The sequence below is a fragment of the Coturnix japonica genome, chromosome 2 (assembly GCF_054131305.1).
Source record: "Coturnix japonica strain WE chromosome 2, WE-NBRP24, whole genome shotgun sequence".
In the NCBI taxonomy this organism is placed as follows: Eukaryota; Metazoa; Chordata; class Aves; order Galliformes; family Phasianidae; genus Coturnix; species Coturnix japonica.
The window spans coordinates 13,790,001-13,815,401 of record NC_140664.1 but is presented as its reverse complement, the minus strand read 5'-3'; the positions used below and the strand labels follow the sequence as shown (position 1 = coordinate 13,815,401).

Below are 25,401 nucleotides of genomic sequence, written 5' to 3'. Positions count from 1 at the left end.
TTATGTGATGAGAGCTGGTACTGGGCAGGGGTTTGCACAGATCACTCTACAACAAGAACTTACCTTTACAGCCACCCCATTTTGCTACAGATAAAAAATGACAGTAAAAACATGACTTGATGATTATCACCACTTTTAACTAGGAGAGGGGATACAGATCTGCTTTGGAGATAATGATGGCAAAAAAGGGTCATGAAGAAGAAAATGTTTTCTTAAGCTCCAAAAAGATGCTGGGACTTTGTCACTAATGCCTCTTTCTTCATTCCTAATGCATTTCTTCCCAAATGTTACAATGCTGTGCTACATGAGGGAGAGAGGAAGGACCCAGAAGGAGGGAAAGGGTCTGCAAAGAAAAAAACAGCCAGGAAGAGGCAGAATCAAGCAGGGCCTTCTGTTTCCATTTGATACTTCCCTACACCAGCTCAGGGTAGGTGGCCTATTTGAAGAAGAGCTGAAAACACTTCTGCGTGAAGGAAGGAAAATAGTATGAAGTAGGAGAGCAGCCAGGCCACTTTGAAAGGGCCCTAGGCAGGAAGGGAATGGTATGTGAATGAAAGATGGTACTGTAATGTCAGTATGTGTTGCTCTACTGGGCAGATGTTAAAACAACAGAAACTACCTAAAAGTTATTCAGTTTGGTGTTCTGAGTTGCCATTTGTCTCATCCAAATGCACACATAATCCTGTTTTGGTTGGAGGCCAAAGAAGTGCCCCATAAAGTGTTCTACTTATATGTTTACTTGGGAATTTTCCTTTTAACATTGTTTTAAAGTGCAGATTAAATTTTGGCCTACAATCAATATCCAAAACAATTTGTAACTTAAATGTAACATAATTTTATGTATTAATATAAAAGTATCCAGAACTGGAGGAATTCTCACTCTTATACTTACTTCTCTCTTGATATATCATTTTCTCTTTTTTCATCTATTTGCTTTCCTGATGTCTACTCATTTTTAATGGTTAACCACGTTTTAGGCAGTGCAGCTACTTGATCAAATTCTACTTTCTACTAAAAATCTAAATAAAAAGACTCTGATTTAGAGTCTGAATACACAAAATTTCAACTTATCAGAAAAAGAGCATCTGAAACAGTCACAAATAGACCAAGGTAAGCCAAGGCAAATTCATGTTCAGATTAAATTAGAATATTTTCAATGTATACTTTATGCAAATAAAGTTTATAGTTGCAGATTCGATCGCCAATTAATATACATGTTACAAGCTCAGTTTAAATTACTTTTTGTCGACACTGTCATATGGACAAAGTGTGACAGAACTTACAAATCTGTTGACCTTGCTCACACTAAACATTGATTTATACACTACAGAACACTTTCATATGGGTTCACAGTATCATTTGCAGAGATATGGTAACAGTTTTAACCTTGCTACAGGTGTGAAATCTGATCCTGCAAGCAGTTAAAAGAATCATCTTCACACCTGTGAGGGAGGATCCTCACACATATTTGCATTTCTGGCTCTTCAACTCACTTGCCAGGAATTAATGTCTGTAGGTACAACTTAACAATACTTAAGTATGACAGAGACTATCCTGCTGACAAGTCTTCAGCTGGTTAAAACAGCAAACTCAGTGGAGTAACACTACACACACATTTCCTGTTTATAGTAAAAAGGGGCAGACAGCAATATTATGTGTGCTTGCAAGAAAAGATGAAAAAAATCTACTCGCTTCTAGATCATCGATGTGGCACTCATATTAGAAAACAGAAATTGCCAGAATTCTCCTTTTCAAATGTCCTATATCAGACCTTTAATTACATGTTACACATAGTACATTTAGTACTTTTTTTCTATCTCTGTATCAACTGGTAATCTCCATCCCTCAAAAGCATAAGCAACATTAAAAAAAAAAATAAGAAAGGAAATTGAGCACTAATCAGAATTATTTTGACTAGACTTCCTATATATGATGGGAAATTGCTGTGATTTCTGCACCAGGAGATCATTTATATCTAACCCTAGAGTAATATACTGTAACCCCTCAAGGAAGTAGTCTGAGAATTTGGCCAAAAAATCCCTACTGAACATAATCTAGTTTTTCATGATTGTATTAGAGTTATTAAACAAAGAGGAATAACACTGCAATGTATGTGGTCACATTCATGACTTTCTGGAGAGAAAAAGGTTATACTTTTCCACACCAGTAATTGTGAACATTGTGTATGTGCTTTCACTGAAATGGAAGTATCTTTCTTCACTTAAACTATTTTAATAATCGACCGTTTAAATATTATTACACTTTTCATAACCTATTTGTCTGCATTAAGGGAGAAAAATGTGAAACATCTGACAAGTTTCACGCAAATGATCCATAGGTATATTGATAGAAATGGAAATGTGACTCATAACAGGAATCATTACAATATTAGCATTTATCAGTCCATATTTCTTTAGTACTATTGGACAGATCATGGATTTTTCTCCTTACTAAATACCAGTAAAAGATGAGACTGTAGAGATAAGTGTATTATACACATTCTTAAGTATTGATCGGTTAATGAGCACAGTAGTTTTAGGCAGTGATAATCCAATTAAAAGGTAGCTATGAAATGTACAAACCTACTAGAGGTGAATAATTTTATTCAGCTGAGTAGCATAATTTAGTTTAATGGGGCAGCTTCATTTTAAGGGAACAGTTCTACTCCCTTGGATTTATTTTTTTTTCCATATTTTCAGCCTAATAACTAATATCATCCTAGACTCCTTAATTTAAAATATATAGATGACAAATAATTATTGTATTTTTTCATGAAGAGATAGCTAGGGAGGTATATTATAGGGATAAAACAAATCTTCAAACTTCTGCTGTTACATAAGAGTGTGGGACTGTCTTAAACAGTGTCCCAATGGAGAGACAAGTTTGATTGAATTGGGTTCTGAAAAACCCAATTAACACCAGTGTTGCTACTATACCACAGCAGAATGGTATCTTAATAGAATTATTTGTGTTTGTTTGGTAAAAGTTCAACTGTAGATATTAATGTCAAATATCCACTCAATGACAGCTTATTGTCATGCTTGGAAAATGGATTTAAAAAACAGTGCCACATTCTTTTTTTTCTGTATGTATAAAAGGAAGTTTGACATTGTATTGCTAACTACTATGGTGGGAAGCATGATAGTTTGTGCTATACGGTTCCTAAGAATTATCTGAACTACATTTCTAGTTCAAAACTGATACTTCTTTTATACATTCATTTAAATATACTAGTAATTATCATGAACTTCAGCACTTCAATTTAGAAATTTATGTTATATAAAGGAAAAATGGAGGCTGTCCACAGAAATTCTAAAAATTAAAAAAAAAAAAAAAAAAAAAAAAGAAACTAAAAAAAAAAAGAAAGAAATTAATGTCATTTAATTTTCCAAAGCCAAGTCATCCTTTTTGTAGATGCTCACAAAAAATCAGTGTATCTTAAATCAGAAAATGCATTTAGAACATTTGGAGTTCTCCAGAAAAATTATACTTTCAGCAAGACCTGATGAAGATGCTGGCCAGAAATCACCTGTGAAACCACCTTTTCACAGTGTATTATCATTTGAGTGGCCAGGATATTCTGGAGTTAAAAAAAAGCAGTTACTGATCTCAGGATGATGATGGGACACAGAAAACAGAGCTACTGTTTAACACTGGACATCATCTTGCTGCTTCTGAAATCTGGAATATTTTCTATAAAGTGATCTTAAGTAATCAGGATTGTTATATGGCCTACACATGAGATGAAGGATAAATCAGAGACATTATTAACTTATTTAGAAGCTTACGCCTGAAGTCTATAGGTACATGGGCAATTGAGTAATGCATTTGAAATAGTTTCCTGTTTTGTTGTTATTGCTATTTTTTTCTTTTTCATTTTGAAAATGCAGTTTCTAAAACGTGTTTTAAGAAAATGAACACTTAACTAAAACACAGGTTTCTGTTTTTGGCTCGAAGTCGAGATTGTTACGTTGCCTTGGCAAATTCCCAAAGGCCGCCTCAGCCTCCCTTACCAAAAACCAGTACCACTTTCTAATTTCATAGCAGGGAATAATATTTAACCTAACATTAACCATAATATTGGGTCTTAATCTAAAAGATTCTGAGCATTTTGGAACAGATCCAAAGAAACACTTAAACATGGCTTTCCTGGACCTGGACCAAAGCATTCAACATCTCTCAGGATCAAGCCAAGTGTTGATAAGACGAAAAGCAATACAGACAGTCCATGATTATTACTTATTCCATGCCTGATCCAGAGGGATGATGAAAAATTATCTCAGAAAGTAATGAGTGCCATCACGTGAGCAGCTCCTTGTTATTTCTGAATCTTGAAGCAGACTACAGCAACTGTAGAAAAAATAGAGCTGAAAAAAAAAACCAGAACAAAACAGTTTCTACAAAATTTGGTGTAAAGAATAAAGTGGGGAGAGGAGTAAAAGCAAGCAAAGACCAGTATTTTTGATATGGAGAGAGCTTCATCACCCCATACTGTTTGCCTTTAAATGGAATTCCCAGAAAAGAAATAATTTTCCCCTTATTTTGTATCAAAATAATTAAATGCATCATTGGTGATCTCAAACACGTCTACCCACAGCATCCCAGCCTTCTGCATAATGAATCACATCTGATTCCAAAGTGACCATACTGCAAATCCCTGTGAGGAAATTAACTGCAGGCCAGGGAGTGGTAGTAATCACACAGCCAGGCAAGACCACAGTTGCCCAGCTTAGCTGTATAACCCCCTTTTTTTCTGAACAAACCAGCAAGTTCTTCCTACCGAGTGAAGCTTCTGGTAGAGGCCACACGCATTGCATACATATCCACCATTTGCATTCTTTCGCCAGAGAGAGGTCTTTGTGGTCAGGCAATTGGCACAAAAAACACCCGAGCCTCTACGTCTCTGAAATAGGGAAGAAGAAAAAAAAAAACACAGGAAAAAAAACAACAGGTCAGAGGTGAGTCACATGATCTGCGGAGTTAGGACAAATCAACACAGGAGTTTTGTCTCTAGACTGGCAACAATGACAGTATAAACCCACACTGCCCATAATGAGGTCAGGTTCAATTGTGCTTAATAGGCACCACTGATTTTCATTATAATTAACCCTGGAGTGATGGATGAGGTGTGTGAAACACCAAAGCCTTTTCAGAATAACAGCTTTAACTTTTTGAACTTCAGGTTTTGTGCATTTAATGATGGTTTCTAAACAGCAAATTCTGAAAAACCACTCTGGAGGCTGACAGAGAACATTCTGTAAACTTCTCAGTGTTTTCTTCACCGTGTTTCACAACAGATTATTTCTTTTCCGTTTGCTTGATTTTAAAGTGCGATCGGTAACAGGGATCCCGAAACACCACCATGATAATTAGTTGCAGTCTGTATTTGCGTCATACTAATTCCTTTACTAGAGATTATACTTCATTAATTGAATACACGATATTCAGTTCCAGTCGTTCCCACTCACTTCAGAAAACAGAGTTAAGAGCATAGACTTCCCTCAGCTCGCTAAGAACAGGGAGTAACCTCTGCCAAACAAATAAAAGTACAGTATGCTTAATGAGACCTCTTTTGAGCTTTACCTGAAATCCAAGAAAACAGACTCATCAGGGTACAAACATATTTATTTTATTCAGGCAAAGAAAGGCAAAGTACAACTTTCCTAAATACCGATTGATTTTTAAACAGACTGAGCTGTGCATTCATCAGCTTTCATAACGATCCAAGAATATTTAAAAGTAGACAAGTTTATGAGTATTGCTCGTTAAATTCTTTCTGCAGTGCAATGATTTTATTAAATCTCTCATTTAAATAAAAGTCAGGCTGTGTTTGTGGGCACAAATACTAATAAGCAGGAAATGGAATTCTTTTGCTGAAAAGAAAATCTGAATTTCAATTCTGTTCCCTTTTAGCAAAGGAAAAAAAATCAGTAAGAAACCTTCAGCATCGAAAATAAGAATGGTCAAGTATAGGGAAAAGCAGTCTGGGTGAAAACTAATTTTATTATAAATTAAAAATTACTAACACTGTAAGTCAAAATTTCAGGGTTTCATAAAATTTAAGTAATTTATTTAACTTTAGTCTATACTGTAGAAGACCAGTGTTCATGCCAAAAAAATACAATGGTTATAATTGTACTCTGATACATTTCAAATGGAAAGCTTTCTGCAGACATAATTTTGGCTTCAAGACTGGAACACTTTCTTGGCATTGAAAGGGCATTTGATTCATCGGGTGTTTCACAATGTATCACTAAAAAGACCTGGTGAGCAGCCAGTTCCCTATAGGGTAATTTTTCCATCCAGATGCAAGTGCTATCAGAGGCCCTCGTCAGCTAAACTAATTATGATCTTGCATTTGCTGATGCCTGCTCACTCTAACATTCGACATCCTCCATTAATCATCAATACGAGGAAAATGAATGAAACGTAAAGAAACGAGGGCTGGTAAGCTGCACAGCCATAAAAATCTGAAATGAGTGCAATAATTTAACAAGATTGGGGAAATGTTTTTAGTGAGCACAAAGTCAGGCTAACAATTGCCCTTTTAAACGAAGAACACAATTTCATTAGTACAGCAGGTTGTGCTACTTTAAGGTGATACAATAAAATCTAGATTGTCGTCGAGATAATCTCTCTCTCACCCTCTTACATCATCTCCTACTTTGTCTCTTAAATCAGAAGCAGTAACGCACTACTATTTCTCTATTTGGGTAGGGGGAGAACTGAATAGTAGCTTCAGCCAACACTGAACGCTGCGTATTTGAGACAGCGTTCACTGGGTAGGTACCTTCACCTCCCAGTAAACTGGAGCTCCTAGCGCTGTTTGTGGTTGCATACCCCAGCAAAACTTCACCTGGCTGCTGAAATATTTTCCTTCAGAGTACAATGAAAGATTCACTAAACTAACCCCAGTTTGGTCCATTTGAAAGGCGAGAAGTTTCCAAGCGGAAATGACTGTATATGGCCAGGATTCAGATACAACTGCGTAACTGTTCCTTTCCGTTCCTACTTTTTGTCTGTCGGCCTATGGTTTCTTGGTGTGGTATATTAAACAAGTAGAGTCTTAATCTGAGTAAGTCTTTCCACCCTTTCATTTCTGTTTGCGTTACTTGAGTTTTGGAAATAGCCTCTAAAAAGTCATGGAAGACTTTTAAAATACAGAGAGGGTAGTTTATGCTTTATACTCTGTATTCACATACACCTGAATGGTGACAGAAGGAGACTGAAATCCTCACTGAGCCATACGGAACTAGAATAAGTTTAAAACACTGAGAAAAGTAATTCTATCTTCATGCTTCTTTTTTAGAGAAAGTATTTCATTCATTTTAGAGAAACATTTCATGGGTATCAGTTGCAATGAAATAAATGTGACAAGAAGCTACAAATTATCTCACATCAAAATATCTATATGCACCAAAACCAAATATGCATGTTTGATTAGTACTCACTAACACCTGATTTAGAAGTCCAAAGCAGTTCAGATAGACACACTTCCCTAAATTTAACACACATTTCTCTTTTTTAACCTTCCTAGTCTCTAACTGTTGTGTTATTTAAAGACTTTACAGGAAAAGCAACAATCATTATTCCTCAACCAAACTGTTCCAGCTGTTACACATACTGAAGAATTAAAAATGGAATCACCTTTGGAAAAAGTAAATGCTGATACTTTGGTGGGCTTTTTGTTCGTTCGTTTGTTTGTTTTAAAGCAGCTTTTTATAATGGTGATGTGTTGCTTTAAAGTGGATTTCTTGAGTGAAAAGGACTGGGGCAGAATCAGAGCAATATTCTTGGGTCCCAAATCCCACTAACTAGAGAACTGGACTGCTTGTCAAATATGTCCCTGAGACATGTTCATCATCCCTCCAAGAAAAAATGGAAGCTCTTTTTAGAAGCCTACAATGCTCCTATTTCTCTTCTCCTAAACCATCACAATTTCTTAAAAAGTTTGGTCTTTACTTTCCATTTAGAGAGTTTTATGAAGGTTATTAGCAAACAGGAGTTATCTGAATAATTTTTATTTATTTATATATTTTTGTCCTGGAAGCTAATTAGTGATGACAGTTCTACTTCATGAGAGTTTGGCTTTGCATATTCAGCTTTTATGTTAGTCAAGAACTAACGGCCAATACTGCTAGTATTTTGGGATAGTTTCAGAAAGTAGCAGACATTTGAGCTCCAATTCAGCAAAATTTGAACAACAGCAACAGACCACAGCCCCAGTAAAATCCAGGCATATGTTTAAAGAGCTGCACTATGAAAAAACCCTGGCCACCATTTTGAAGAAATATGGAACCCTTTGCTCTTTTCAAACACGGAAAACTTATCATAATTAAAGATTCTCTTAAGATCAGACCAGAAAAGGTAAATTAATGTAAGTAATCATGGGGAGGCTTGAGCCACAGTCTTCCACCACTCGAACTAACTGGAGTTATCAATGAAAATTTCCCACATATCCTTGGAAGAACAAGCCTGAAGGATGTAAGTAACTAAAATATTTATCTATTAAGTCAAGCTTCAATGATCTGGAGCCATGTAACCACTACATTACAATCACAAATCCAGAAGGGGCCAGTGCAGTTTCTCTATTTCCATTCCAGCTCCTGGGTTTGGGCATCTGACATCATGGTTGTCTCAAATCACACTGGGCTGAAACTTGGCACAAGCTTTTCTCAGCCCAGATGTAACCTCCCCTTTTTGTTGTTGTTTTTGTACCAAAAACTTTATTTAAATCAGTTCAGCTGTTTATAATTTGGAGATTTGCCGAAGTTGAGGTGGGGGTAGTGAGAGTGGACAGGGGAATTTCAAGTTCTTCATATAACTTTCTGACAAACCTACAGCCACAGCAACTTTGTTCTGGGAGAAATAAACAAAGTATGTGCACATTTTAATATAAGTAGCAAAGCAACAAGTGGATTATTATTTTTATATAACTACGCTAGAAAAGTTCGTAACACTCATAACAGATCTCTCTACTGTTTTCCTGTAGTAAGAACCATACTGAAAGCATGTAATTGCATAACAACCCTTGATATGCAGAGTATTTACTCACATTTTGTATGGTTTCGTATCTTGACCATTTCTAATTGAACAAATCCGAAACCTGGTATACACATCATCACGGCTGAATGGGTAGTTTTTGTTTTTTAACTCCTTAAATGGTTTTCAGTAGTTTTAAGACTTAACTTAAACATGAGAATTATTAGTGATTTTTGCTAGCCAGTAAAACAACAGAGAGTTGCATAAGAAGTTATTAATTTAGGAACACTGACAGTATCAGGCCCTTGTTTTTCATTAAAAAACCAGAACAACATGATTTAGATTTTAAAAATGGTGTCACACAGTTTCTACAATTAAAATTTTGTAGCCATGCAGAAATGCCATTATTATCCACAGTAATGGATGAATACTTAAAAACATATTGTACTTTCAGATAGCATTTAACAGAATTTCATTTAGAAAAATATATATTGTAAATGCACACTGCTCAAAAATAGTGGTGTTTTAGAAAGCTCGACTAAATGAGGGTGCCTGACAATCCTCTGGTTCCAAATACATCCTCTTTTCAACATTTCTGCCAGAAGATACTTTTAGAAACTCAAATAGGCTCCACAGTCACCAGCCAAGCATTATTCTGACATTGTTCTTCCTTGATTTTGGACAAAACAAAACTTATCTTTCTGCTGATTACTGTCACTTTCCTATCACAAAACGATGATACAATGAAGCCTGGACCATTTTTGGCTTTTCTTCTGTGACAAAAATGGAGAACACTGTAATCACAGGTCCAGACTATATCCAGTGCAGACATCATAAAATCACAGAATATCTTGGGTTGCAAAGGACCTGAAAGACCACCTAGTTCCAACCTCTCACCAAGCCCAGAGGGCTGGAATTAGAGGATCTTTCACTTGATGAGGCTGCCCAGGGCCCCATGCAACGTGGCCTTGAACACCTCCAGGGTTGGGGCACTCACAGGTCCACTGAGCAGCCTGTGCCACTGCCTAACTACCCTTTGAGTAAAGAATTTTCCCCTGATATCTAGCCTGAATCACCCATCTTCAGTTTAAAAACACTCCTTCTTGTCTGATAAATGTTAACAAGGATAAGCATAAGCCTGATCTATTTCCACAGACAAGGTTGTGGCCTCACAGGCCTCACTGAAAGGAGGTCAGAAGGGAAGCACCAGGAAGCTTTAACAGCCATGGTTCAGTCTAAACCAGGTGACCCTCCAGATCTGGGACCAGCTTTAAGCAGGTGGCCTCTGACCTGCAATGGCCAGATTGCTGCCATGAAGTTCAGAAAACAGGTGCTCGTGGTTTCATCCTGTTTGCACTGCTGTGATTATTTTGGAGTTTCTTTTTTTGGGTCTTTCCAGGTTTTGTCTGCTAATTGCCCTTATAAGAGGCAGTTCTGAGTTCTCTGTGCTTTGGAAAGGCTGAGATTAACTGAAGAACTGGGCAGTAATGCAGCATCTGGATGTTGGACTAAGTGCCGTTTTCTTTAGAATGATAAAAGAAACTTTTAGCCCTCCTTTCTTTTGGCTGCAGAGGCATTCAGACCTTTCTGAATGTGTTTAATCAAAATGGCTTTCACTCTTAACTATGAAAATAGCCACAACTATGTCCCTGTAAAGTTTCTTATTTTAAAAGTTTAGTTGCTTTTGCTGTAACTTCATCTAAATTAAAAATAAAGTCATCGGGTTTTCTTGCCTTCATAGTTTGGACAGCTTTCAGGAATAGACGAGGCACTTTTAAGCCTCAAAGTCTAAGTTGTCAGAAAAAATGAAATGCATAAGGCAGAGTGTTAAAGTGAATCTTGTTTTCAACCTCAGCGATGAGTTAAAAGATGCCTCTTAAAGTCATTTTAATATGCCAAATACAAAGCCTTCATCTAAGAAATTTTAAAGAACAATCACATTAGAGAAATGTATTTGAAAGACACATAAGAAGGAGGTTAGGAAAGGCAAGGCAGAAAAAAAAACAAAACAAAAATGCCAAGAGGAAAGTTAAAATTACACACCTTGTTCACATAAAAAGTTTAATGCTGTATTGTAACAGCATCTTTTATGATATATGCTGCATCACAAAATTTTAATAACAGGAATCAGGGTTTTTTTTAAGTAAGTTAAATATTACTACTAGCTCAGCCTTTCAGAATTCTAAATCTGATCCCTTAGGGAGAGCAAATATTTATTGTGCATGTAAACTGCAATTAATATTTTTTTTAATCAGCAGCAAAAATGCAGATGAGTAGTTTTGTCCCAGCTTTCACAGCAGTTCTCTGTAGTTTGTAAAGCTGTCTCAGAGACAGTGGCACTTCACTAACAACAACAAAAAAAAAAAGCAACAAAACCAAACAACCAACCAAACAAAAAAATCAAAAGCAAAAACAAAAAAACACACACACAAAAAAAACCCAACAACACAGATGCTGAACTCCAATCTCTTTGACTTGCTAAGAACTTTTTGACTTGCTAAGAGTGCAGAATTTTGTAACATATTTGTTAAGGATTGCTATCAAAGTACAACACTGGCTAATCAAAATGAATAATTAAAATTAAAATAAGAACTACACAGGTTTGAAAAGAGATCATAAACTCAGTTGTTATTGCATCTCTTCACCATTATTTCCTCCCTCAAGCTATAGAACACCCAATCTTTGCCTATGAGCTGGAGGCTCAGGCATCCACCTTCAGACAGAACTGAAGGTCTCCAGGCAGGAATTCACCATTATTTGAATCACATAAGTGATCCCTGTACACTTTCCAATGAACTGTCCTTGTACTTATTCATTTGAGCACTTCTCTGTACAAAGTACACACTCTGCAGTGCATATCCTTGTTAATTCATACAAGGACGGAGGGTAATTTCAGTTTCCTCCTCATAATCTGCAGTGGGAAAATTATGAAACAATAAAGCCTTCTGTGCAGTTTTTGGTGGTTGATGTATAAGCATTACATGTGAAAATTGTAAGTGTTCATTCGCTGGTCCAAACGCGTATACAGGCCAAATAACTGGGCTTGAGATGCTTGTAACAAACACTGAGAAATATTTTCAGGTGGAAAAACATGTTAATCCGGCACTCGGACAGTTACTTGTTTATATAATTGTTCTACACAAAGCATGACTTTCTGGATACCAGCTGCCTTCAACAGCCTTTTACTAAATATAATATATTTCCGAGGCCTGATCCTGGAACTCACACAAGCTGATGGTCTCTAAAAGCCTTGCAGTGCCTTAAACACCAGCAACTGCAGTTTGACTCGATCTCGCTCCCGCTGCATTTTGTTACTGACGACCAGCACTACAACCCAGACCTCCACGGAGCCAAACCGAAAATGAATTTGTCAGGTTTTATTCACCCTAGTACTAAATAACAAAAAAAGCACAAACCGTCATCTTGCATTTTATTATCAATAATGATGACATTTTGCAATAACTAAAACCTATTCAAGAGGAATAGAAACTCTGTCTCCCATAGCTCACTGAGTCGATTACATAGGAAAGTACTGTAATGGGCTGTCCCCCGTCAAACCGCTCACGTACTCGACTTCCTTCTCAATTACCAACTTGTCTGCATTGCCATCTGTAAAAACGAACACATACCTTGTGCTGCCAGTTTCTGCTCTTGCACTTCCATTAGTGGAACTGGCTGCAGCTGCTTGAGAAGAAAGCCCCGATTGTCTTTGTTTTCCCAAAACGCAGCACCATTTTTCTCCCTTCCTTGTGCCTATCAACGCAAGGAATGCATTATCTATGCTGAGGTGTGCTCACAAGTATTGAAACTACAGCCTACCTAATCTGTGTCCTGCTTTCTCTTTCCAATTTGCCACCTAACACAGCAAAAACCTGACAGCATCTTCACCAATATTAAGATGTTAGCATCAGGATGGGTTTCATCAGCTTTTTGTAGGAAATGTAATAAAACCTGCTAAGTTTCTGGCTAAGCTTCTTCCCACTTTTTAAATCAAGTTGATCACTGGAGCAATTTTAGAACAGAACTTACACAAATCAACCAAAAATAAGGTCAACAAGAGAAGTCAAATTTAGGAACAACAGCATTCCTTAGAAAAAAGAAATAGCTGAGGTAGATGAATTAGTGTGAGGCAGAGGGAGCCTCGTTCGGGAGCTGTGATCCTTGCCTGTAAACAACACAAACTTTTCTCTGCTAGCATTTGCAGAAACAGACTCGTGCAGCAGACTCTGTGTGGCTGCCTGAAAAACCAGCACCCGTTCCCACAGATCGCTGCTGCTCTCGGCACGGTGTGTGCTTCCCAAGGAGCTACACTGCTGTTAGCGAACAAACCTACCAATGTCATTACGAGCCTCTTGAATTTTTCAATTACAAACACTGCAACACATTCAAAATTAGACTGCTCTTCTGCTCGTCAGTAACTGCACAGAAACAGTATTCTCATAACAGCCCTAAGCACGCTGAAAGAGACATCGAGAAAACTGGAAACGCTTCTGACTGTTTCATTTCTTGGCACAAGGCGAAAATATCCAAGCCCTGCTGTCTCCAATAGGGAATCTAAATCAATAGTTAGACTTTGTTACAAACACACTCACTTTCTGAGATAAAGAGCCAGTTGTGAAGGTGCCTAAACATGGAATTAGGTGCTTAAGTTTAGGCACCGATACTGGAGGATTTATGTTTAAGAAGGCACCCCAAGTATCCCTGCTTTCATGAAGTAATCTCACTCATCAAACAAACAGATAAAAATGGAGCGGAGATACATCCATATTTCCTTAAACACCCCCAGACTTTGACATGGTAGAAGAACCAGACAGCATTTGCAGATCTCAGCTAAGAGCCAACATGTAACTCTACATATGATAGTAATTGAGGGTCCCAATCCCGCAAGTGCTCTGCTGTACGAATGAGCACAAAGCTGCTGGAGTTCTCAGTTTCTGGCATCTGTTCCCACTTCCACAGAAATCAGATGGGCAAAATTAAGGTTTGAGGGGGAAAAAAAAATCACAGACATTTAAAAAACATTCCCTGACCTTATTAAAGTCCACGTGATCTCTATTTATATAGAAAATGGCTCAGAAAGCCAGCAGCTGAGAGGAGGAACTCTCATTTGTAGATTTTGGCTGAGAGCTGCCAAAATCAGCAGGGAAAGGCTCCTCAGGGGTACAAATTTCAAAAGCCATTAAGTGTCTTAGAAGCCTCAGTCCCACTGACTTTTGATCACCTACATCCTCCTAGATTTGCACCCCCGGTCTGGAAATTACCCTGGAAGAACAATTTCTATTTCCAAGTTACAAAATGAGGATCTAAAGTTTTAATAGAAGTATTCAGGACTTGGAGAGGAAATGTCAATTAGGTGTCTATTTCTTGGTGAAAACCAGTGAGGTTCATTTACCTGTTACTCGTACTTTAAAAAAAAAAAAAATTCCCCTTAGGACCATTAATTTTAATTAAAGAAGAAATATAACAAGAAAATGTTTCACATGGGCAGCTATACCTTGCACACTTCTTCAGGAACTGAAGTAACTATAATTTGAGCCTCACGCAGTCCCCTGGAGAAAACTGTTACTAGGGAGGGATACAAAACTGATCCAAATGTCCACCTATTATTTTCAATAGGCTTATGACTGCTCTCTTACTGCAGATCTCATTACATGCTGTTGCTAGAATGGCTTCCATTCTGAAAAATCAGCATTTGCCAACCCATACCACACAATTACCATAGTTATTTCCTATTGTAAGCTTAGGGAGAAACTGTGGTATCCCAGATACCACGGTGTGGTAAATATTGAAAAGCAGTGGCCGTTTTATAATGGACATTTCCATCTAATCCAATCCATTTCAAACACTCCCAGATAACAAGACAATAAGACTGAGGCTCAGTCTAAGTGGTTGGTTCGAACACAATGATCTTACTCTCTTCTGTGATCCCACTTCTGGCAGAAATACTTGATGGCTTCCTTTTTGATAGCCTTAGGAAGTAAGAATGGACCAGAGCAATGATCAACCCTACAGCATTACAGGGTGGTAGATAAAAGAATATTCTGGGAAAAGAAAAAAAATATATATATATATGGAAAATAAAAGCCCAGAAAGTTCCTCTGCAGAGAAGTAACATGTGCTATCAGTAATTTTAACATATTTCTATTTTTAAAATTGGCCCAACTAAAAGTGACAGCAGCCTCCTTGGTTGTGTCTTTCCTCTCAGCTGAGCACTGGGTCCAGTGCTGGGCTCCCCAGGGTGAGAGAGACAGGGACATCCTGGGGAGAATCCAGTGAAGGGATGCAAATGTGACTACATGACTATCAGTCCCATCACAAGGAGGTGCTGACAGCTGAGTCTGATCAGTCTGAAGAAGAGAAGGTTCAGGTGGGCAACCAGATCTGGGCTCCGGGCAACCTGATCTTGCTGTGGATATCCCTGTTCATTGCAGGGGAGTTGGAAGAGGTGACCTTTAAAGGTCCCTTCTAAGGAATCTATGATCTTATCCACTTGAACAAATTAATATCTGATAGGCAGAGTAAAGAGTGAGCCAGACTCTTCACATTGGTGCCCAGTGACAGGACAAGAATCAAAGCCACAAACTGAAACGGGGAAAATCCTATTTGAACACACACAAAAAAGCTTTCCTGCTGTGAGAGGTTGAACACAGAAGCAGGTTGCACTGAATAAAACCATCGAATAAATAAATCCACTCTTCAGTAAACCCTGGAGACTGTCAAAGCCCAGTGGGATGCAGGCCTGAGCATCATGCTCTGAGCAGCACATTTAGTCTAGATGATCTCCAGAGCTCCTTTCATCCTCAGTGATTCTGTGAAGCTGATGAACTACATCTGACTGAACTATACCGTGTAAACTGATCCTTTCTTCAACCAACATTTTCTTCAGTGAGCTGCCGCAGACTGCTTGTGACTTATCTGGAGTATTAATTTCTACCCACTTCAGCCTTCATTCCTATTCATTTGTCTTGAAAAATATTTAAGATTTCATGGCTATAAATGTATTAATTAAAATAGAACAACATCCAGACTGAATATTACAGATTTCAATCTGTAAAAGTATACAGCTACTAAAAATGAAGATACTTACTTTTAAGTTCCACAGTAAATAATTTCAAATTGTTTAAGAGAAACTGAGTGAAGTATCTACTGTAGGCTTTGCAAGAAATATTCTCTGCCCAATCTTTCCTATTGAGATCGTAATGACTACTTGTAAATGAGACTCAACATAGGGTGTTGTGTAGTTTTCCTTAAAAATACCATTAAGATGAGAATAGAACAACTGTTCTATATTTTGGAGACATTTCTCCTTAAATAGTGTTTACGTACTGCAAGCATCCCTTCTATAAACAAACCAGGTCTTTGGAACAAGTGAACACAATCTCTGAAGAATCTTTACCAGCTTCTATTTCTGGTATATGATGCACTGCAAATTTTAGGCCAACATGGGCATATGGTCTCCTAGTTTGATAGGAAACATTTCATGGAATTCAAGACAGAGCCACAACATAATGACTGAAGACCTTAAAATCTGTCATATAATGCAAGGTTCAAAAGAAAAGAAAAAATAAGTTATTGAAAGGGAAAACAAGTGTTTCCCGCTAAAATTCTAGAAGCAGCATCAGCATGCAAAAATAAAAGAGAGGAAAGTCACTGTAGCTGGTCAGGATAAAAGAATACTCTGAATCCCTTTCTAATCAAGCTTAACCTCATTAATTTAAATATCTTCATCATGCCGTACACTCTTTTGTTTGTTTGTTTTTGTTTTTGCTAAGGAGAATCACCCAGTAGTGAAATCAATTTCTTTTTAAAACAAATAATAAACTGCATTTATCTTAATAGCCTTCATGCAAGACTTTCTACCTTGGCAACCTCAAATGCTTGTATGACCTCCGTACCTTTTGTACTCATTCACATTAGCAACGACTGAATACTGTAACTGCACTGCAGCAAATCCAGTGTCCCCAGACTAATCTCTATCTTACCTTGAAAAAAGTGGTACTTAAATTGCTTGAGACACCAGCTTCAAAATCTACATTGTCATAACCACTCCTTTCCACCTACGGATTTCACTTCTCTGAAGCAATTACTCTTATTGCAAGTGATGGGGTGAGTTTACTGCTGGGGCAGTCAGCCTTGTTAAGTGGCACACACTTGCCAACAGTAGTACAAGAGCAAAATGCAACTTAACAGGGATTTCCATTCTAAGTTCTGCAGACTGAGGAAGAAATGCACCCAGCCTGCCACACACTGTTTTATTAGTTCACAGTACAGCAGACAACTGGAAAATGGCATTCAAGCAATGAAGCAACAAGCTGGAACAAGAGGCACGGTGAAATCCATCCCACAACCTCCCAGTTCGCAGTATCACAGTATCACAGTCTCGTGCGGGTTGGTTAACTCATCACAACCTTTGGAGACCTCTTAAATGAAGCTAAATGCATGGCAATGCCTTGTAAAACAAACTGCCAGCTCCCCTTTGCAAGTGGCATCAGCTCAACTGCCCCACAACTTTCCTTGCAGGCAACTGCAGCCGCACCTACACTATAACTGGAAAGGCAAAGACCATGGAGTTACTTCATAGTGGTCACTATGTTTGTGCAGGGCAGGACCAAAACTCAAAGTCAAGCTGGTTAAGTCTGTTCTACTCATCAATATATCAAATTCTGCTGTGAAATAAAAAACAACAGGAAACAGTTCCCCTTCTACATTACTTCTACTGCTCATATCACAATTCATCTGATTTTAGCAAGACTTCAGAGGCCCATGTACACAACTCTGAAATAAAAAGAAACCTCTACGTTTAGACGTGCCATACAAAACCATAACTGCTACTGGTTAACAGGATATACTCAAAGCCATTTCTGCTTTGCTGGCAGAACAAAAACCCCGACATGCTTAAGAATTCACTTTTCAGTTGAATTCAGGTTTTCCTTAACAGTCAATGTCAAATTGTTTTCCCTCTCTTCCTTTATCACCTAGTGAGATCTTTAGCAGTGAAAAAGATGTACACAAAAGAAGAGCACTTTATAATGACACAACTTTCTCTAAGAGGACTAAAAAAAAAATCTTCCAATTCATCAGCATCTTTGCCAAAGTCTCTCTTTGAGAAACTGTGAAGAGAAGGGGGCTTTATTTCCTACAGATATTTTATAGGAAACATTTTTTGGTTCTGTGTCATGGACTAGGATTTCACACCTTAGTGAGTCGTATGGAAATGGACATGGCTGTGGAAACTTCATGGCTGTGAAAACCTTGATAGTAAAATCAGCAGGAAGATGAGGAAGGTGTGGGGAACACTGAATGACTAATGTGGTAACAAACTCTGGACCCATTGAGGAGATTTTGGGATGGCTGCCAATGCTACCTGCCTATGATCCTGGACTCACTGAAGAAGACTTTAAATCCAGGCATGACACACAGGGAATAGTGTTCTTTTGAATAATGCCAAAATATGTAAGTGGATGTGAAATGTACGTATTTTTACAAGAAGAGATCTTTTCAAAACCAGGTCACAGTTACCAATGAGTTATATGAGTTATACCTCTGAGGAAAAAAAAAAAAAAAATCCTAGAAGATAAATAACAGGCTCTGTTTCCTTTATTAATAGCAGGCTGAGTTAATGAGAGAAAAACTTTCAGAAGTTATTACAGAGCAGTGCAAAGCTAAGCATCTTAGTGATGGCATACAACAAATCTGTGTTTTCCAGCTAACTATTCCCATGCCAAATCAAAGAGCAAATGCTTTTCCATTTCATACCCAATGCACCACAACTGCATGAAGCACAAGGACAGCAAGAGGTGGTAGAAATTGCTGAAAACCAGCAATGGAACTAGTAATGATCTGGTACACACCTATTTTAGACAACAGCGACAACAACAAATACCAAAAACCAGCTGCATTGAGCTTCTCTTTTGCTGTTCTAAGGTTAGTTTTCGGATGACTTTGCAATGGAATTGCCATCATCTTCCTGTGAAGGCCCAGCACATATGTGGTACAGCTAGGGCAGACACAGGAAACGTACCCTTAAGACGGTAAGTGTACTTCTGTATTTCAGGATCAATAGCCCTAGTGCTGCAGTACAGATCACATACACAGCTAGGGCATGGACTCCTACTACATTTCAGTGATTAATGGCCTCAGAATGAAATACAAGTTTCCTACTGAATGTCGCAATCTCCTTGCAAATCTGGCCTTGTCTGCTATCTGCTACCTGGGTCTTTGGAACATCGAAAGCTCAGCACTACTAAGACCACCGGAGCCAGGTAACAGGCAGTAGAAGCCACTGCAGAGCTGGTGCAGTCTGTGCTGTAGCACCCGGCTGCAGTCACTAGAGGGTACTGCGAGGGCACTGAAAGGGTCACACACCCATGTCAGGGAGCAAACGAAAAAACTGGGAAGCCATACCAGTGGAAGCATCACTTGACAACAGCAAATAGCTATTTTCAAGTCAGATTTGCTTTAAAAATGCCGAATCTCTGTCTCCACTTTAAGTGGGAAGTATTGGCACTCAAAGTGACACATGCTACCAATAAGCCAAGCAACTCACGCCTTTATGGTTCATTTTTAACACAGTGTGATCTGTGGCTCATGAGTCACACAGCCCATTCTTACGCAAAAGGCCAAAGAGCTACAAAGAGAAGAGCAAGAATGGAATTCCTATGGTTTCAGCAGTGGTTACGCACAGGAGGCAAGATGGGGATCCCCTTACTTACGAACAGCACCACATGAGGCTACAGGGATATTTAAGGAGTAAGGTAGTACAAAAAGGAGAGGTAGACAGACAGAACTTGATGCTAAGAGGCAGCATTTCCATTGGCCTACCAGCTCACGGGAAAATACGAAGAGAATGTATGTGCAGTCGATAGCACAATGAGACACAGAAGTGGACAAATAATAGCATAGTTGGGAATATCAAGCTAAAATGTTAATATTAACTAGGTTTACTTTTCACTCTATTTAAATACCAAAAAAAAATTAAGTAAGAAGTTTCTGTATTTTAGGCGCAGCCAATTTGGGCCACACTGAATGTTAAATAAACTATTATTTAATCAAATACAGGCATATTAGTCTCACTCCTGCTGACAACTTCAATTAGAATATTTCTGCTTTGTACAAAAAAAGAGGGAAAAAAAAAAGCCCATGATCTTTAAACTACTATGGCTTCTGCACAACATCTGGTTACAATTCTTTATATATTCAACCATCAAACTTCTATCTTCACAAAATAGTTTACTTGAGATTTGTTTTAATTATCCTGCATTGCAAGCTTCATATGGCTTTGAAAAGGGGGTGAAAGGATCGCTCATGAAGCACACAGATGCAAACAGAAAAGGACTGTACACTGAAAGACGTTTTTGAAACTATTTTTTAAAAATGATAAAAACTTTCTTTTCATTGCCAGGTAACAAGTGCTACTTTAACTGTTTCATTACACAGTACTTCTTAGGTTGTTCATTAGTGATTTTCATTTTTTCTTTGGATTAGAAGATTAAGGTAATCTTTACTAGCACTTTCATTAGAGCCATGCAAGTTTCAAAGATGTCTGTTCGCTGCTACTTGCCATTGCCACAGTGGGAACACGACATTTGAAAAACTGCTGGTTTAAAACAGAAAACTTAGCAAAGAAAGCATCTGAATGTGATAAAGCAGAAATAAAAATGAATTTTATGGCAGCACAGGAAGGCTTTGCTCCTCCAAAAAACAAACAAACAAACAAAAACAAAAAAAACAACAAAACAAAAAAAACCAAAAAAAAAAACCAAAACAAACAAACAAAAAAAAGCAACCCAAAAAATAAACAAAAAAAGTTGTGCTGAATTTTAAGTATGGGAGAGATCTAATTTATTTTCATAAGCCTATTCACCTGTGTAAAGTTAAGCACATCCATAAGCTTTTGTAAGATTGGACCAAAGACAAAAATTAAGAGAATGCCTGGGGTTCTGGTTTTATTAAATATTAGTGGCTCAGTCAGCCAAAGGGACATAACTGCGGGTTTCTTAAACGACTCTTTGGGTGCTAGACCAAATCAATGAGTCACCACCACAGATAGAAGGTGTTTGTCTTTACATGGTGGAATCACTGCAAACATTGAAGGATGTGAAACTCCTTATTCATTAATTTGCATTACATATATGGATTAATGGCTCAGCGATATGGAAAGTTGTTATTTATTTTATGAGGTAACAACTTTGAAATCCAGTAAATGTAACTAACTCCTCTCCTTTTCCTGTTTTTCAGTCAGTCAGCACCCATCATCTCAGATAGGGTATTCATGGAAACTTCAGTGTTTACATTTTGGGGTTTTTTTTTTTGTTTTGTTTTGTTTTCTTGTTTGTTTTTTCTTTTTTCTTTTTTTTTCTTTTTTTCTTTTTTTTCCTTCTTTTTCCTGGAGCATCTTTCTATTACAAAAACATGGATTACTCTGCACAAGGAATGTTATTTTTTAAGATTTTTGCTTCATTAAGATGCTCCAGTGAAGTGTGAATCCAGCAGAAGACATAGCTGGAAAAACACAGATTGTAACCAGGGTCTATCTATGCAGATGAGCTTCAGTGGGTTGTGTCTCAAACAGAAACAAACCTGTGTGAGTTTGGTACTGGTACTGGAACAATACACACAGCTTCTTCTTTGGATTTTTAAATGATGAAACTTCATTCATGTACTAAAAAAGGTCTGAAGAAACAACTTGACTGTAGTTCTGGGAGATATTCTAGGACAGAGTCATGTCTATGTATCAGTGACCACCAGCCACCAACACAAACACACAAAACCACCAAAATTTTTCAATCCATGACCAAACACATCAAAATAAGTCTAGCCCCTGGAGCCTACTTAATTAGTCAGAAGGACTTTTGAGCTTTAGGCTGAGCCCTGCTTTCACTGGGGCCGTCAGAACTGCTAGAGCGGTTTCCTTTGGTCACAATAATGTTTGACCCTGCTTGCAACCAGAAAAAGGAAAATGTGCAAGAACGGAAAACTCTACGAACTGCTGGTACAAAGACACTGCTTTTCGTAGACTTGGTTGGCACTGAGCACTACAATGGAGCGACAGTTTTACCTCATGTCAAACAGTTTTTCATTCTCATTTTCAAAATCTAGAGGCTGCGCAGAGATAGCTGGGGCACCAGGAATGTGACTGCCCCCCTCCATTACAGCTACAATCTCAGTGTATCGGCAAAAGGACTTGTCGGGCTTGTGTGGATTAAGGAGAGGAAACGTGAATTGCCACTGTCCTCAGTGACACAATCTGTTAACAAAGGGCTTCAGTACTCCCTGCCATCTTTTATTTCAGGTAAGAAGAGCACAAGTGTGACTGAGAACAAAAAGAAGCAGCTGGTGAAGTGATGTTTTGCATATGCACCCCCTCAACACGCAATTCCAATCCACAATCAAAAGGTACATTTTTAGCGTGGTGGAAATTTAGACACATGATTTTGATTAATGTTAATGCAAGTCATGTGGCCAAATCCCTGTACGCTACTTTGGGAGTTTATTCCAAAATTGAAATATCATTAAGGTTGCAACATAAACCAAATAAGGCTAGGAAATGACACTTCATTAGTAACCTACTCATTACGAGTACGGTAGGTAACCTGTTGCAATGCTGTGGTACTGTAATAAAGTGACTTAGGTGTTTATATACCACCACTGTCAACTGGCTTGAAAAATAAGGTAAAGACATCCAGACACACTAAAAAATGGTTACTTTCTACAACTAGATACATAACTGATTTTAAATATTTAGTTGCAGTATTGAAAGAGAAGATTTTGAGTCCTCTTCTCAGAGGTACTTGAAGACTGGCACATTTGTTCTCTTCATAAATTTATACTAATGAGCAGTCATGCATCATTCAAGACAATATAAAGGAAAAGGGGACTGAAGGGACTGGAAATGCAGACTGTTTCTGTTTACTCTAGCTGATAGGAAAATATAAACAATTCAAATAAAGGTATTGGTTTTCTTTCTTCCATTTAGGTATACTCCAGATCTTATATCAATGACTATCGAATGATTAGTGAGGAACGCCATAGTGAGAAAGAGGATCCTGTATGGGAGAAGGTCCTTTGTCCCCAAGGCACCGTTTTGCTGATGACTGAAGGTGGACTTCTATGGTCATTTTCTTTATTTTTGTTCTGCAGAAAACTGCCATGGCAGATTTTCATTTCTTGGGGTTGTGGTTTTTCATCTTCTTCTACATCATGTAAAAGGCCAATGAAAAAGGAGTTCTCAGAACTCTTCCATGCAGGCAAGAGTAGCCTTTTTACTGATGATCAGTAATAGTTATTCAAGAAGCTAATGTCTGTGGACCATTATCTGCAAAAAAAACTACTTTTCTCATCTTTGCATCATGTAAGGAAGAGAATGACTCTCTTCAGAAAAGACATGAAGAGAGTGGCTGTACTCAGGTGGGTGTTATTCTACAGAACAAGGAGTCTTACAGGAACAAGTGGGAAGCTGGTCTATCTGCCTTTCCACGCCATCACCAAAAGCAAATGAAATTAAAGACCCAGCACAGAATTCAGTCCTTTATGTCAGATTCAGGATTTGCACTGGGGATCTCGCGTATTTTGTACTGGCCTGCTTGATGTGAGTTACCTGGTTGCTAGTAGCAAACTGCATGAAAAGATTCAAAGCTCTCAAGGACTACAAAACAAAATCTGAGAAAAAAGAACAGGGGCTTAATGGAAAACTCTCTGGGCAATCAGTTGATATTTGTTACACATCTATTCTCTATTCTGCTTGCAGTTATTTCCAGCATGTTCAGAATTACATGGCTCTAAGACGAATTTGAGTAGCAGAATGTAACCTTATTTCATACGTACACTTTGTAGACATGAGATGCGTAAGTTCACTAAAACGATCCCAGTATGAAATAGGTACTTTTCTTTTTAAAAGTGACTGAGCGTGTCTTATATATCTAGGATTTTTAACATCACATTACCTTTAAAAGTGGATTAGAGGAAAACTGTCTTTTTGACTTAGTACTAGAAGCAGGAGTGTGCAGTGAGCTCAGTTCATCATTTCTTTTCCCCCTCTAACTTAAAGAAATGTGTGAAGCTCCTACAGCTCCTCAAAATGGCCCAGTAATTGAGCCTGGTTATGGTCTCATTAATGCGCAAGTTTCATTTGTCACCGTCTTTCTTTGTGGATTACATGCGCTGATTCATCAAGACTTGTGACACCTGGTTTTCATTTGTTCTGTTTAGTGCTTCTTTTCTAATCAGTTTGTATGGCGTTGGTGTAAGAAGCAGTCTGAAAGAAAATGGTACTAGCCTCCCGAAAATGAGTCATTTTCAGCTTTTTTGTTAATACTGAACTATATTACTTTTCCCTCTCTTTTCATGTTCTTTGCATGCTTTTCTTTCAAATATGTTTAATCACACACTTGCTGCAGCTACTCGTGACACAAAAGCAGCAAGCACAACAATGTGCACTTAAAAGGTGAGATGTAGGTCTCTACGTATGTTCATTATTACAAAAAGTAATTGATTTTAATTCATGTAACTGTAAGTGACAAGGATAACACAGACAAGATTCTTTCTTGATGTACTACAATACCCTTGTTAAGTTGTACAGTTTAACAATGAGATGTTCTCATTTAATCTTCCCTCTGCCTTCATTCTTTGCTTAGCTTTCTAAAATATATAACATTTCAAATATTTCCATTCTACGTGTCACTGGCAAATGCCAAAAGCAGAGAAAGAGAGATCTGATAAAGATAAAGTATGACAAAAGTTTCACGGATAATTGCCTTCACATATCCAGTTCAGCTCTCATCTCTCCTAATTAGCCTCATTACCATACCTTAAGACAGACCAGCAGTCACTCAAACTCCCTGTTTTTTCTGTCAAAACTACTGCTGACAGGCAAATGGACAACACATGCAGTAAGTCTGTTCTAGACTATTCTTTTACTTGACTAGCCTCCAGCATAAAACAAAACAATAGGTCCTCTATAAATGTATAATGAAAGTATACATACAGTGTGTGAACATTTGATAAGTTACGGTTCTGTTCATAGCTCCACCATCACTTAAAATGATGACTATAAAAAAAATCATTCTCATACACTATCATTCTTTAGGATAGCAAAGAGATCAAAAACAGCTCTGTATTTCACTATGACTGATATCCCCCTTCAGAGCAGCCTCACCACATTCACTGGAAAAAATCACTTGAGTACGGTAACATTTGAATCTATCAGTGTAGCTCTGCTTTTAGCATACCCACATTATCTCAGGAAGCTTTTTGTTTTTACAAACTATGTTCAAATGAAAACACATCATCCCACTGCTCATATTCATTTAAAATTAGCTCAAAAAAGCATCCACAGAAACCTGCAATAGTTCACAGGGGCACTAGAAATATTTCAATACTGAACTCTACTTGCTATCCAAACATTAAACCATATAATAGGAA

General features: G+C 37.8%; 1 protein-coding gene across 17 annotated transcripts in view; it reads right to left on the bottom strand.

Annotated features, from left to right (window-relative positions):
- Positions 1–25,401, bottom strand: part of TRPS1 (transcriptional repressor GATA binding 1) — a 209,990-nt gene that overhangs the window by 6,678 nt on the left and 177,911 nt on the right. For all 17 annotated transcript variants that reach the window (XM_015856211.3, XM_085537049.1, XM_015856208.3 and 14 more), the window contains one exon: positions 4,781–4,903. In XM_015856211.3, coding sequence (XP_015711697.2) covers positions 4,781–4,903 — 123 coding nt within the window. The remainder of the gene's footprint in view (positions 1–4,780; positions 4,904–25,401) is intronic.